At 31.8% G+C, this 15,819-nt stretch overlaps 2 protein-coding genes across 6 annotated transcripts; both read left to right on the forward strand.

Annotated features, from left to right (window-relative positions):
* The first annotated feature begins 60 nt into the window (after positions 1–60).
* LOC114745306 (uncharacterized) lies at positions 61–2,088 on the forward strand. Its single transcript, XM_028933460.1, has 3 exons — positions 61–233; positions 384–571; positions 2,018–2,088. The coding sequence occupies exons 1-3, from the start codon at positions 61–63 to the stop codon at positions 2,086–2,088; spliced, it is 432 nt and encodes a 143-aa protein (XP_028789293.1).
* A 449-nt stretch (positions 2,089–2,537) lies between these two features.
* On the forward strand, positions 2,538–10,588 carry LOC114745307 (cinnamoyl-CoA reductase 1-like). 5 transcript variants are annotated; one of them, XM_028933461.1, is made up of 7 exons: positions 2,538–2,762; positions 6,331–6,463; positions 7,122–7,291; positions 7,528–7,719; positions 9,004–9,172; positions 9,250–9,436; positions 10,334–10,588. In XM_028933461.1, the coding sequence occupies exons 1-7, from the start codon at positions 2,622–2,624 to the stop codon at positions 10,476–10,478; spliced, it is 1,137 nt and encodes a 378-aa protein (XP_028789294.1). In that variant the 5' UTR covers positions 2,538–2,621; the 3' UTR covers positions 10,479–10,588. The 5 variants fall into 5 exon arrangements, with proteins under 5 accessions (XP_028789294.1, XP_028789295.1, XP_028789296.1 ...); XM_028933463.1 differs by lacking the exon at positions 2,538–2,762 and adding an exon at positions 6,718–6,875 and having other exon boundaries at positions 6,378–6,463; XM_028933462.1 differs by lacking the exon at positions 2,538–2,762 and having other exon boundaries at positions 6,232–6,463; positions 10,334–10,478.
* Positions 10,589–15,819: the final 5,231 nt, after the last annotated feature.

The following is a 15,819-nucleotide window of genomic DNA, read 5'->3' on the forward strand; positions in this document are numbered from 1 at the left end:
ATATATTATCTTGCTCCCAGAATCATTTTTTGGTGGTTTAATTAGTAACTCTCCACACAGATGATTCAAGAAGGTATCTCACTTGGTGTTGAACTGGAAGGACCAAAGGAGAGGTTGCATCTAGTTAAAGCAAATCTAGTGAAGAAGGTTCCTTTGACTCTGCTGTGGAAGCTCTGTGAGGGCGTCTTTCATACTGCCTCTCTCCTGTCTCTGTTGATGTCAAAGACCCTCAGGTTCTTATCATTTTAAACAATCCTTTGTGTTTGAGAGCAGAGTTCAAGGTTAAATGCTTTGAACATATATCTATATAAAATATGTGTGTGTGTGTGTGTGTGTATGTATTTCTGCAATGTAAACTATACTTGGTAATTTGTTCATTTCAGACAGAACTCTAGGGCCAGCAGTGAAAGGAACTCTCAATGTTCTAAAGTCATGTGCAAATCGACAATCTTTGAAACGAGTTGTTATGACTTCTTCCATGGCTACAATGTTTGTAATGGAAAGCCCAAGACTCCTGAAATTGTAGTTGATGAAACCTGGTTTTCAGATCCAGAATTTGTGATGAGTATGAGTATGTGTACAAAATACAGAATTACATCGTTTTTACGACAACAAAATATTATAATGTTTCTCGTTTTATCTGTAAGCTGATAATCAAGGGAAAATGATAGTTGGATACTTCAATCACCTCATGTGCATGGATTTCAGTTTGGGATGCACATCACCAAATCTGAACTATCCAAACAAATTGGACAGTTCATATTCGATATGATTTTCTTTTTTTATTTTTAATAGTTTATATTTTTGATATGTAAATGATCTAAAATAAAGATTATCTTTTGTCAGTTTCTCAAAACATAATTTTTCTATTGAAAAAACCATCAGTTAAAGTTTTAAATTGTAGATTTGAACATTATCGATCTCATTGTAGTAATAAATACCATGATGCCCACATTAATAAGTACTAAAACTGATTCTAATGTGCACTAAACATTTTCCTACTCAGCAATTAGTGAATGTATCGTTTCTCTCTTTCTTCAACTTCAATTTATGCAAATATACAATGCTTGCGTGAATCTTATCTTTAAAAGTCATCTTAAAAAAAGATAATCTTTTTTATTTTTCTTTCTGCCACCATTAAAAGGGTCGTCTCAATTATGTCAAGCGAGAGAAAGGGAGAGGCGTTGAGACCCACATATGAGGAAAAGTGGACTCTTTTATTTTCTTTTCTCATTTCACACGACCTATTCTAAGTGATCTGTACTTGTGTGTTTGGGACGCATGGTAAGGAAAAATGACATTAGGTCTCAAAATTCAATTTAGTTATAGTAATATGTTCTTAAGAATTACTAATAATAAGTTGCAAACACTGATTTGAACAATTTCAAATATACTAATCTTTGTTTTCAAAATCATTGGAAATGGTTTATGAAACTTAAAAACTCGAACTAAAATTGATATTTGTTACTATTTAAATCGATAATTATAACTATTTTTAGCAAAATTTTATGGGGCCTAACTATTTGGAACATCCTTCGAGTTTCATGTTCGTCTATATTCTTATTCTTTCAGCACTGGTCCGGTTATATACTTTCCAAGACTTTGGCTGAAGAAGCTGCTTGGAAATTTTGTGAAAGAAAACAACATCGACATGGTTACTATCAATCCAGGAACAGTGATAGGACCTCTCTTGCAACCCACTTAACACAAGTTCAGATACAGTTGCAATTCTATTCAATGGTAATTTTAATTTATTTTGCTTTAATTTGATACACACTTCCAAATGTTGAACATATAAAACTAAACTTGAGGGAGGGTATTGGAATGATTATTACTGTCTATTTAGAAAATGTCAATGTCCATGAATATTCAGGCAAAAAACATTTGTCTATTTATTTCTTCTCATCTGGACTCTTTTTTCCTTTGTTCCTTTGTTGTTTGATGCAGGAGCAAAACTTTTCCAAATTTTTCTTTAACATGGATTCATGTAAAAGATACTATAAATGCTCATATTCAGGCATTGAAATTCCTTCGGCTAGTGGAAGATATTGTTTGGTTGAGTCAGTGAAGCACCACTCAGAATTGTGAAGATTCTTGGTCATATGTACCGAAGATTACAATTTCCAATAAGTAAGTTCATTTGTCTTTTATAATTTTAATTGATAATCAATATATTTGGCTTTTATTGTCCCGCTAAATACTTCATGACATTATCTCTTTCCTTGAATGTGAAAAAATTAAACGTGTGTCATTTTTATGCTTTAATTATTGTGGTATATTATGTTATAGGATTAGATTATGTTTTACTTCTGTGTGTGTGTTTGTGAAGGCATGTACTGCATTAAAATACTGGAGGTTTTTCATTTTGTATCAGCTTAAATAAATTTATTAGTGAAAATTAAAGCATAGCATGACTGATCAATCACCTACTATTTATTGATGATAATTTTAAAATTTTAAAAGTATTAACTAATTTAATTGATATTTTTAATCTCTATAAAATCAAAATATTTTCTTATAAAAGGAATTGGAAGGAGAACTGTGTTGGTGTTCAATTATATTGTAAGACTCAAATATTTTTCTCACTCAATTTTATATTAAAGCATATTTTCTACTCTATCATGGAGGATCTAATATATTCCTTCCGATTTGAAACCTGGCCGTGTTTTCTCAGATGTGCAGATGATAAACCCTTCATGCCAATCTTTCAAGTTTCCAAGGAAAAGGCAAAGACTTTGGGAATTGAATTTATTCCATTTGAAGTAGGACTCAAAGAGATAGTGGAAAGCCTCAAAGAAAAGAAATTTGTCATCTTTTAAATTCTATTGTAATATATTTCAAGTCCAAATATCTTTCAAACATTTAGGTTGTATTTGGTATGAAGTATTGAGAATAAGAATTAAGGATTGAGATTATAAATGAGAATTAAGAAATGAGATTGAGATGGAAAAAACTCATTGAAAGAATATTTAATATGAATAATTATTCGTTAATCAGAATTAGGTAAAATTCATGTAGGTGAGATTGTAAAATACTAAGAAGAGATGTAGTATTAATTTTCCAATCTCACCTATATGAGTTTACCAGATCCCAAGTATATAACAAGTAATTACTAAATATTTTTTCAATAGGTTTTTTCCGGATCTATCTCAATTGATACTTTTTATTCTCAATGTATTTTATCAAATGACACCTTAAGTTGTAGTCTTCGATTTCATAAAGTTAACCTCTGCTGTGATGATGTGTAGACCATATTCGTGAAGTCATTATGGATATTAATAATTGGAATGAAATATCTCAGGCCGATCAATTTCCATTATTTTATTTTATTTTTTTTCCCAGAAAATTTTTACTACGTGCGATCCTTAATATCAGAATTACATAACTAATTTGTATATATTGAGAAAAATATGTAAGTTTGTTATTTATAATAAATGCATGTTAGTTTTCTCGAAATATTTTTTTCAGAATCTATTACTCATTGATAGGAACTCCATTACTATGTATAATATGTAGGAACACTTTTGCGAAGAAAGAATAAAGCTATAAATTTATTATTAGATAAATAGATTAATACTCCTTTGGTCCTATTTATCACTCACTTCCAATATGTTTCACATAGACCAAGAAAGATCTTAATCTTCATTAACTCTTATTTAAAATTCAACAACTTTTCAACTTTATCCCTATTAATATATACTATATCTAATGCAAACAAAGTTAGCATAATAATAAATGAATAGTAAAATTGTACATTCATACAAAAAATTTCTCTTAGTGCCATATAAATAAGACCAAAAAATATCTTCTCTCTGCTAATATAAATAGGACCAGAGAAATATCTTATATTTATGATCAAAACAAATCCCTTATTTAACTCATATATTTGAAACAAGAGATAGTAAATTGCATTGTTAAGTGAATCAAAAACACCATGGAGCAAGCTGCAATTAATTAGTAAGGACGCAAGAGTGGGGGACCGGGTGAGTTGAGTTTGGATACTTACTAGAATTAGGGGCAATATAAATTCAAACAACAATTATAAAAATACTTACAAATCATTCACCAATAATATGTTTTTTATATTGACAATCGGATTTACACCCAAAGTCTTTCTAATTCTAAAAAACTAAACTAATTTTTATTGTCTAGTGTGAGTTAATTATTTTTCTTGTCATGAGTGAACTAAGGTAATTACAATTTACTTCTCAGGTTTTATTTACAAGATAGGGAAAGAAAAATTTCTTCATTCTAAACCTTAATTAATAACAATGGTAAAATTGAAAAAAAATTGTCTATCATTGAAAAAATTGCAAATTAAAAATATAAGAACCAGAGCGGTACATATGAAAACAAAATCAATACAATAATAAATTAAGTATAAAACTGCATATTCATATAAAAATTTTTCTTTTTGCTCTATAATATGACCAAAAATTTCTTCTTTCTATCCAATAAGGAGAAGAGTTTATGTGTATGCATGTATATATTTCCACTTGCGCAATCATAAGATAGAGTAAACAAATTGGTTAAAGCCATTCCCAAGTTGCACTTCCGTTAATGTCGGATGTATTTAGATTAGTAGTGGGGTAAAAATGATTATTATTTCATCTGACTTTTGTAAACTTGAGTTCGGATACAAATCAGTTATTGTAATGTGATTTATATTTAGATTAACTTTTGTAAAAATGAGTTTGATAAATTAAAACTTGTTTTTGGATAAGTAGTGAAAAGTAACTTCAAATGGAAAATGATTAAAAAAGACATTGTTTTTTTACAAACTAATTTGGCTGACTTATAAACTGATTTGTAATCTAGTGATATGTATAAATATTCAGAGATATCATGCAATATAGAATATAATGAAATAATTTATTTAGCTTCTTACAAATTAGTTCATTGAATCTTATATTAAGAACTGAAAGTAGTATATTATATGTATATAATTTGATAAATTTAAAAAAGACAATAAATTAAAATAATTAAATTTTATTAGTTAATTGTTTTCTTCCTACAATATTTTTTGTAAACATCAAATTATTACTAAAAAATCAAATTATTGAATCAAGGTGGGATTCACTTAAATACCCTTATCTTTCTTTTCATCCTTATTTTTTATTCCCTCTCCATTTTGCTAACCGAACATTTTTTCCTAAAAACACCCAAGAGCTGCATTTCACCGCACCCATTCTTCCCCCCCCCCCTAAAGGCGATTGAATAAAAAATCCATTTAAACAACCCAAAAATTCCAAATCACCGACGAATAGACCTTATGTTATAAATCAATGTCGCCAGTTTTTGTTTTTGTTTTTTGCTGCCATCGATAAATGTCGTGATATAGGGTATTTAATTGTAATTACTTAACGGTGGGTCGTAGCCCAACCACCACACTAAAATGCACATTCTTTTTGGCTTAAAAAATGCACATCATTAAGCATAACCAGCGTGCAAAATTGAGCAGAATAGCCACATCACTTTCGCGCCAATGGCGGATTGTAGCGCTTAATTTTAATGGGCTAGGAATTGAAAAGCGTATTTAGTATTTTTTTTCTCACTTTTATCTTTAATTAATTATATGTTTTTCTCACTCCTTTTTTTAAATTCTCTCTCATTTTTTTTCACTTATTCTCTCTCCTACTCACACTCTTCATAACTGAGAATATTATGGAAAAATAAGTTATACCGATTAATATTATTATTTATAAATTATTTTCAATATGTTTTACATAAATCCAGAAAAAACAATAAATTTCATTAACTCTACATTAGAATCCAGCTTTATCCATATTTAATACTCCCTCTTGTTTTCATTATAAAGTATTTTTAACTAATTCTCACGTACCAAGTAATGACAGTTAAATCATTAAATTTGTCCTAAATTAGTATTTTTGTTTTTTGAAGTTTACCCTCAAATCAAATGATGTAGACAGAGAAATACAGAGTTCCATGAGCTTTTTTACACTAGACCTTAATTAATAACAATGATAAAATTAAAAAAATAGTTTATTATTGAAAAAATTACAAATTAAAAACGTAAAAGGGACCATGGAGATGGAACCGAAGTCTATTAAAATTTGGACCATGCATATCAAATTCTAGATGATTCGGATTCCACTACAGCAACGCACATGGTGATCGATATGAGTACCAAATGAGAATGCTGGCCACATATCCGATATAAATAGGACAACACAATAATAATCCACTGACTACCAAGCGGTGCGAATGGAAACCAGCTTTTGGTGGTCTACACAGCTCCCCATCCTACTGATTCTGATGTGCATAGATAATAATATATGAGAAGCCGCCTGCAAAGAGAGAGAGAGAGAGAATATGGAGAAAGAAAGGCAGACGAATGGAAAGTTGGTGTGCGTCACTGGTGCTTCTGGCTTTCTGGCTTCTTGGCTCGTCAAGCTCCTTCTTCTTCGTGGTTACACTGTCAAGGCCACTGTTCGTGACCCTAGTGAGTTCTGTTCCTCAATATGATCATCCCCTTTATTATTTTATATTTTGGTCTGAAGCATCGCCCAGCAAAACCAATCACAAAGACTGGTCCAAGCATTAGTTCTTAGATTGATCTGAATTTCACTATAAAGGCACATTATTGAAACTGTTTTTGCCCTTTTAAACGCTGAGAAAGACATAATTAAGGAGACTTGGCCCAGAAATTCACTTCATAAATCTGGGGCTCTCTGTAATTAAGTTGGTCTAAACCAGGAAGCAGAAGGGTGAGATCGATGGTCGATTGTTGGAACAGGTGAAAGAGACAGTCTAATTACGGAAGGAGACTTTGATCAGGGTGACGTGGCAGTATAGTGATGGTCAGATCAATCTAATGGCTAAATTGGAAGAGCAGAATCTCTCTGCTCTTTCAGGTGTTACCTCTGTCCTGGTCTCTGTCACCTGTCTTTCTGAGCCATCCATCTGACTGAGCTATATATCAGCCATAGTGAAGTTCTTGTAAAGTATTATTCGCCTGAAGAGAAATTTTAGTTTTCACATGGAGCAAATTCTGTTCCGGTTTTCCTATATACATCGATATTTGTCTATATAAATATATATGTATGTATATTGTTCTCAGAACCATTTTGTGGTGGTTTAATTTGCAACTCTCCACACAGGTGATTCAAGAAAGGTATCTCACTTGGTTGAACTGGAAGGAGCAAAGGAGAGATTGCATCTGATGAAAGCAAATCTGATGGAAGAAGGTTCCTTTGACTCTGCTGTTGAAGGCTGCCAGGGCGTCTTTCATACTGCCTCTCCTGTTTCTGTTGATGTCAAAGATCCTCAGGTTCTTATGATTTTAAACAATCTTTAAATAAATTTAAAAAAAAAAAAAAACAAGTGCTAAATCCTTTCTGTTTGAGAGTAGAGTTCCAGGTTAAATGCTTTGAATATATATATATATATATGTATTTCTACAATCTATACAGAAATTAACAGTAGCATCAAAAAGTTTCGACTATTAACGTTCTTCACTGTTGGTCTTTGTCATAATCATATGTATTAGTAATTTGTTCAGTTCAGACAGAAATCATAGAGCCAGCAGTGAAGGGAACTCTCAATGTTCTAAAGTCATGTGCAAAATCGCCATCTGTGAAACGAGTTATTCTAACTTCTTCCATTGCTACAATGTTATTTAATGGAAAGCCTAAGACTCCTGAAGTTGTAGTTGATGAAACCTGGTTTTCAAAACCAGAATTTTGCAGTGAACCTCAGGTATGTAAAGTAGCATGTTCAGTTTAACTGCATTTAACTTAAGCTTCTACTTGCTTATAACTCCGGTCCTTGATATAAGAGTTAGTAAAAAAGTTTGGTTTAATCATAAACATATGACCTCATTTCATTTCTCTCTCTCTTGAATTTGCAACTTTTTTCCTAAAGTGTTCCAATTGATTACCCATGTTAAGACGATTTTCCATCAAGGGAGTAGCATCCAATGCATATGATTAAAATGGCTACTTTGGTGAAACCAATAAATAATTATAAATAATTAACTTAACTAATATTTTTAATTTTTGTAAAATTAGTTATCTAGTACTTCTTCTATTTAAGACTTGAATGAGTAGTTAATACACATAGATAGTAAATGCTAAATATACATAGAAATAAAGTTGGGATGACAAGACTTCAATCCTACTCAAAAATCATATTTTGCATGAATAATCCCTAAAAAAAATACTCCTCTGGTATTCATAGGGCAGGAAAAGAAGAAATTTTTTGGTTTTATTTATAGGGCAGAAAGATATTTCTCATATGAGTGTGTAATTTTATTCTTCATTTATTATTATATTGACTTTATTGTCATAAGATATAATGTGTATTAAATAGGGATAAAATTAGAAAGTTGTTGAATTTTAATTCAGAGTTAATATACTTCCGTCACCTCATGTGCTGTAAACATTTTCACCGAGCAATTATGCAAATGTGTGTCTTTCAAACTTCAAATTTATGCATGTATATCCAATGCTTGCGAGATTAATGTACCTTCTAAAGTCATGATCAGATATTGAGGCACCCAACAAAAGGGGTAATATTTTCTTTTTTTGGGTTTTGCTTTCAAAGTAAAAGGTTGTGTCTTAATCGAATCATGTGAAGCAGAAGAAAGAAAGAGGTGAGACCCACATATGGATCCCCATATCCTCCTTTTTTATTTTATTCTCACATGGAATATTCTAAGTGATGTGTACTTGTGTTTGGGATATATAATAGGGAAAATGACATTTTGATATCAAAACTTTCATTTAGCTATAGTCATGTTCAAAAACATTTTTGCGAAAAAAAAAATTTGCAAATACAGCTCTGGACAGCTGTAAATATGATAATCTTAATTTCAGATCGTCGAAAATAATGGTTTATGAAGCTTAAACGCTTAAATTGCAACTGAGATTATTCCTGTATTTGTAACTATTTAAATGGATGTTTACAACTCAATTTTTATCATGTGATTTTCTACAGCATCCTTTTTGAGTTTCATGTTCATTTATATTCTTATTCTTTCAGAACTGGTCCGGTTATATACTTTCCAAGATTTTGGCTGAAGAAGCTGCTTGGAATTTTGTTAAAGAAAACAACATTGATATGGTTACTATCAATCCAGGAACAGTGATAGGACCTCTCTTGCAACCGACGTTTAATACAACTTCAGCTACAATTACAATTCTATTCAACGGTAATTTTAATTGATATTGCCCATTTAGAAAATGTCAATTTCATGAATTACTATGTATCTTGTTTACTTTGATGCAGGAGCAAAAACATTTCCAAATTTTACTTTAACATGGATTCATGTAAAAGATACTGCAAATGCTCATATTCAGGCATTTGAAATTCCTTCGGCTAGTGGAAGATATTGTTTGGTGGAGTCAGTGAAACACTACTCTGAAATTGTGAAGATTGTGCATGATATCTACCCGACATTACAACTTCCAGATAAGTAAGTTCATTTGTATTTTATAATTTTAATTAAGAATTCATATGCCCAAAGACCAAAGATATATATGGATATATATATACTCCTTCCAGTCCTAAATATAAGACCCATCCTAAATATAAGACTTATTTTGTAGTATAATTTACATTATAAAATGGGTTTTATATTTAGAACTGAGTATATGTATACATATCCTTTTCATTTCATATCAGCCTAAATAAATTTATTAGTGACAGGCATAACATTACTAGTACTGAACATTCATACACTGTGTCACTATAGAAAATGGAGGATGACTTTTAAAATTTTAAAACGGTTAGCTAATTTTGAACTTTTTAATCTAGGTAAAATTGATAATGTATTCTTATATATTATGGCATAACAGAACCCAGGAAGGTAATTAATTACTTGGGTATGATCATTTTTACGGATTCTCATTCATGCATGCCTAAAGTAAAACCGTTGAAGTTAGCTTATGGTCTTGACTTGAAACAAAGATCTGAGTTTAATTCCCTTTTGCATTTTGAATGTAACTTGTAATGAAATACTACTTCCGGTTCTTAATATAAGACTTTGTTTGACTTTTATTTTGGTTCTAAATATAAGACCACAATCCATTTTGTCTCTTATATTTATATGTTTTTTTCCAAAGTAATCCTTCTAACAATGGTAGTTCTAGCAAATAAAAGTCAACTAGCTCTTATAATTATGACCGGAGGTAGTATAATATCTACTTAATCTAAGCAGTGACTGCTTCTAGGTTCTAGCTAGTTGTATATATATAGATCGGTTAAGAATGATGAGACTTGTTTTTGCTAAATTGAACTGGACATGTTTGCTTGTGTGAGTATTATATGAAGTTTGAAGGAACAATAAGTTACATTGGCCATGTTTTCTCAGATGTGCAGATGATAAGCCCTTCATTCCAATCTTCCAAGTTTCCAAAGAAAAGGCAAAGACTTTGGGAATTGAGTTTATTCCATTTGAAGTGGGTCTTAGAGAGACAGTTGAGAGCTTGAAAGAAAAGAAATTCGTTGACTTCTAAATAATTGTAATTTATTTCAAGTCAAAATGTACCATGCTTGTGAAGTTATGGATATTAATAATTGGAACGAAATATATCATAACGTTGGCTGTTAGACTTCTATTATTTTATTTATATTGTCCCTTTTCACTTAAAATTGTTAAATTAGTGTTAAGTGAATTAAAAGCGCAAAGGATCAAACCACGATTAAAGATACAAGAGGAGAGAAATCTCCACATGGGGAAATGTCGAGGAAACGCCAATCTGGGACCTTTGGTGCGAATTAATACGAAGTACTACTTAAATATTCTCTATGTTCATTTTTATAAGAAACAATTTTGGAGTTATAACATAGAGTATTTCTTTTTATAAAGGACATTTAGAAGTTGCTATTTTACTTTCATTTAATTATTGGTATTACTTATATATATATTTAAGGGAAAATTAATCTTTTGGTCCTTCAAGTTTTAACTCACTTTTAACTCAATCCTTTAACTATAACTCGGTACAACTCAATCTCTCAACTTTTGACTCATTTATAACTCAGTCCCTATTCTTTTTACATTTAATAATTTAATCCTTATTACATACTGAAGGTTTTCAGGCATACCTGGAGTCTGCAATGTAATCAGGTTGCCACGCGGAGGTCCAATCACGGTGACAGAGTCGGATCTGATAGACACAACAAATGCACCGGAGGGAAAGTTTTTTAGAGAAGGAGAGAGGAGTCTGGAAAGGCAGTAGTCGTGCAGAGAGGAAGAGAAGAAAAAACGTGGCCCCTTAAAACTGATCATTCAGTTATAATATTAAATCCATGTTTTGTTTCAAAATAAAAAAACCGTCTCTGCATAACTGTTCCCTCCTTTTTGCATATTATGTAAAAAGGCTAAAATTACAAGTAAGGACCCATATGTTTTATAATTTACACCAGGACCTCAAATGATACTGGGCTTGGATCCAATCCACCAAGGGTGAACTGACCCGTTTTCTTACACATACAATTTACCTTTAATCCCCAAATAACTATCCTACGTGGCAAAAAATATTAATTTACATCATTAAAAAATGAAAATGTGTCTTCCAACTCAGCTCCTGCAGGATACTATGCAATCGGACTCCACCATTTTCTTTGGCCGACAGCATCTCCTTTCTCTGCTTCTTCACCCAACCACTGATTGATTCTTCGAGGCGCCAACTCAAAGGGAAGGAAGGCCCAAATAAAAGTCGAGTTAGAGGCACGTATAGTTGAAAATGTTCATTTGAAGCTGTTTAAATACTTCTAGCGACTTCACGAAAGCCCATCGCCTATCTCTCAATCTCACTAATATTTCTTACCATATTTATTATCTATGCTTTGCTTTCTCTCCTCCAGTGAAGAAATCGTCCCTTTTACACAAACACTGCAATTCACCCATTGGGTCATGCCTTCTCTTGCTCATTAGGAGTCCATTAATGGCTCTTTTCACTTTGACTGTGTTTCTGCACATTGTATTAGGAGGGAAAGTAGAAGACGGGGCTTGAGCTGGGCACCACGTGCCGAGGAAATTGCCAACGATGAGGGTGAAGTAGAGAAAGGAGACGCTGCCGGCCGGAGAAAATGGCGGAGGAGTCCGATTGCATAGTATCATACAGGAGCTGAGTTGGAAGACACATTTTCATTGTTTAATGATCTTAATTAATATTTTTTGCCATGTAGGATAATTATTTAGGGATTAAAAGTAAATTGTATGTACTAAGGATTAAATTATTAATTATAAAAAGAGCAGGGACTAAATTATAGACGAGTTAAAAGTTGAAGGACTGAGTTGCGCCGAGTCATAATTAAAAGATTGAGTTAAAAGTGAGTTAAAACTTGAAGGACTAAAAGATTATTTTTCTCTATATTTAGTTTCTACATTCTCTTTCCTCTAACGTTTTCTCTCTTCCACGCAAATCAGGATATTTTTACCAAAAAAGTTACATTTTTGCATATTTATTGTTTTCAACTAATTTTAATAAACATTTTGAACTATAAAATTTGATCAAAATAGGCCTAAATAAATGAGGGATAAGAAAAGCATTAATCATATAAGAAATAAATAGCAAATATTGCTTTTTACTATAGTCCGAATCTACTAACATTCAAAAAATTGAAAGTAGATTTTTGGTTCATTTATTTAGAGGGAAAGTAGAAACTGTAAATGATGGTAAAGTGGTAATAATTTTAATTTGGATCACCATTGAAGAATCCAGAGAAATAAAGGATGGCAAAATATAATCCTTCCATTTTAATTTCTTTTAAAAAAATACTCTTACTTTCCTTATACTAAGATAAGAAAAGCATCTTCATTTAGTTAGAGCTTCTACAGATATCGCTAGACAGAGAAATTGTTTTCTAATACTACTACTCTTATAAGAAAACTGTATGGAAAATATCAGTATATTTTTTCTTATTTTTAATTAGGACACAAGTAACACAAGTAGGAAAAAAAAGCAATAAATGCTTAAATTAAAAAAAAACAAGTTGTGTTTTCATAATAAGAAACAAAATTATAGTCTCATTTGTGTTTCTCATAAAAAGTAACCAAGGGAAATTATAATTATGCATGGACCTTACTCGATCTCTCCGGTCACAGTCTCACAGGTATATAAAGAAATTTTTAATCCATGGTGCGTCACTAATCAACTTTTTTCATGTATTACCCTTACTACAATTACTAGGAGAAGACATGTAGTTTGCAAGTCAGTCACTTGTAAGAAAAAGTTTTGATCTTAAATATAAGTCACTTGTAGTTTATTTAATGCCGTTTTTAATTTTAATTTTATTTAATTTCTGTTGGAAGGAGAGATATGAAAATAATTTGTAAATATAGAAAGGAATGTCAAACTTTAATAAGAGTAAAATTGAAAAATTTTGTTTCTTTAATTCATTTTTTGATATGCGAGAATATGTAACAAATAACTCACATTAGCCAGCAGAGTGCGTGGTGGTATTTTTTAGTGCTCTTAAATATTAAAAAAAATTAGAAAAACATTTTTTCGGACAAAGCTAACGATATCTATTTTTGATTTTGATAACGTAATTAGAATAGATGTGACCCATCATATTTAACGGAATCAGTATATTAGTACCCTCCAGTCCTATTTACTTACACTACTACAAAAAGAAAAAAGAGCTTTAACAACATCATTTTATGGCGATTAAATAAAAATAAGTCATAAAAAAAGGCAGTGATAATTTTGTAATTATTTGATAGTTAGTATTACTTTTTACTGCTGTTACCTAAAAATTGCGGTGAAAAATGTGACTTTCCAATAAAAAATAGAAGATGACGCTTGGACTCACCACAACGTTTGTAAAAGTGCCATGATAAGTACTTTTAATGGTGGTTATATAAACAACCTTCGTTAAAAACATGTTTAATGACGGTTTTTTGGAAGATCGCTATTAAAAGTATTGACAGAGAGCTTAAAAAACCCTATCGCGTGACAATTTCTTTATTTTTGACAATTGCTGTGGTCCCTCTTTCTCTATCCCACCACTCAAACTCCCTTCCTAAGGTGTTTTTCAGCCAAACCCAACCACCACTACAAAAAAAATTGACTCGCCGCTGAAAGTATAAAAGTCGCCATTGAAAGTTTTCAGCAGCGACTTAAAAAGTCGTTGCTGTAGCAGCTGTGGCTGAAAATTTTCAGTGGCGACTAAAAATGTTGCCGCTGAAAGATACTTTCAGCGGTGACTTTTAGAAGTTTCACGCTAAAAACACTTTCGGCGGCGACATTGTTCTACCTCATCACCACCGACCGCCACATCATCACTAGCCACCTTCACGCGTCATTGCCACATCACTCCTCCCCGCCACATCATCGTCCAAATATTTTCATCTTAAATGTGTCTTCTTCAAGGTTCGAACTCGTGACCGCCTCCTTTCGTGTCCAATCTTCTTGTTGTTGAGCCAGATTGAATTTGTTTATTAATATTGTAAAAGAAAATATATATATTATTATATTACACTTTCAACGGTGACAAAAAAAGTCACGCTAAAAGTTTTAGTTTCAACAGCAAACTTTCAGCGGCGACAAAAAAGTCGTCACCAAAAGTTCAGTTTCAGCAATGACAAAAAAGGTCGCCACTGAAAGTCTTAGTTTCAGTGACAAACTTTCAGCGGCGACAAAAAAAATCGCCGTTGAAAGTCCACTTTCAGCAATGCAGTTTCAGCGGTGACTTTTTGGTGTCGCCGCTGAAAGTCGTCGCCTAAAGTCTGTTTTTTTGTAGTGCACTCTCAGTCATTTTTCACCAGTCGTTCATTGTGTTCCATTGTCCGTGGTGGTTTTCATTGTTCATTCACCTGTTTTCGCATTTTTTCTTGTCTCTTGCACTAAGTTTGCTCTTCCTTTATCCTCTTCTTGTTTTTTTTTCCCTTATTGTTTTGGATGTTTGATGATATATAGAGATTTGTTTTATATCAAATGAATTGATTGATTTTACACTTGATACGTTTTACATTGTTTGTTTTGAGTATCCTATATGCTTAGGAGGTTGATTTGTGACATTTGAAATATGAAGACTGCAGTTACTTCTTATACACGACGCTAGTTACATGTCGAAATCTTCATAGTTGATTTATTTTTAAGTTAGTAATTTTTTGATAATTTTTTTATTGGGTTAATATAATATTTGGTTTTTATACTTTAATTTCATTTTGGTTTTGGTTCTTATAGTTTTAAAGCATAGGTTTTAATCTTTCAAGTTTTATTCTGTTTACAACGTTAGTCCTTATAGTTTAATAAGGACCTAAATGGTGTTAAGTGAAAAAACCTCTTTTTAGTACATAATTATTAAACCACTTTTAAGATGATAATCATGGTAGAAAAAAATTGAGTTAAAGTGGTAAAATAATATCATGATTATAAAGAGTTTGTCTTATTATGAAAACATCCCAAAAGACTCAGAATACATAAAACATCCATGAATTTAATAACAAGTACAATAAGGACGCAAGGCATAATAATCGCCCACAAGCCCAATATAAACATTCATTCCATAAAGACTTAGGGTACAAGAAACACAGGGTGCTCAGCCCAGCCCACAAGTCATACACATATTCAATCCATAAGAGTAACTTATGTAATCATGTCTTATGGCCTCCAACCATTCTATCAGCACTCCATCAAATACAGTCATTCAACAACCAAACAAAAGTAAGTATATGTCAGCAAAATCATGGGCCCTAAGATGGCAATGTACATAACATTACATGCCTAAACCAAAAGAGGACTACTAAGCTGGGCTCGCCTATGCCTCTGGTTGCTTCCCTTTGTGCCGAGCCAAACTAAATGGCTCTCCTAAAAAGCATTGATGAATAATGGGGTGAGACATAAA

This window comes from Neltuma alba, unplaced genomic scaffold, assembly GCF_004799145.2.
Source record: "Neltuma alba isolate B1F8T4 unplaced genomic scaffold, ASM479914v2 tig00004601_pilon, whole genome shotgun sequence".
Classification (NCBI taxonomy): Eukaryota; Viridiplantae; Streptophyta; class Magnoliopsida; order Fabales; family Fabaceae; genus Neltuma; species Neltuma alba.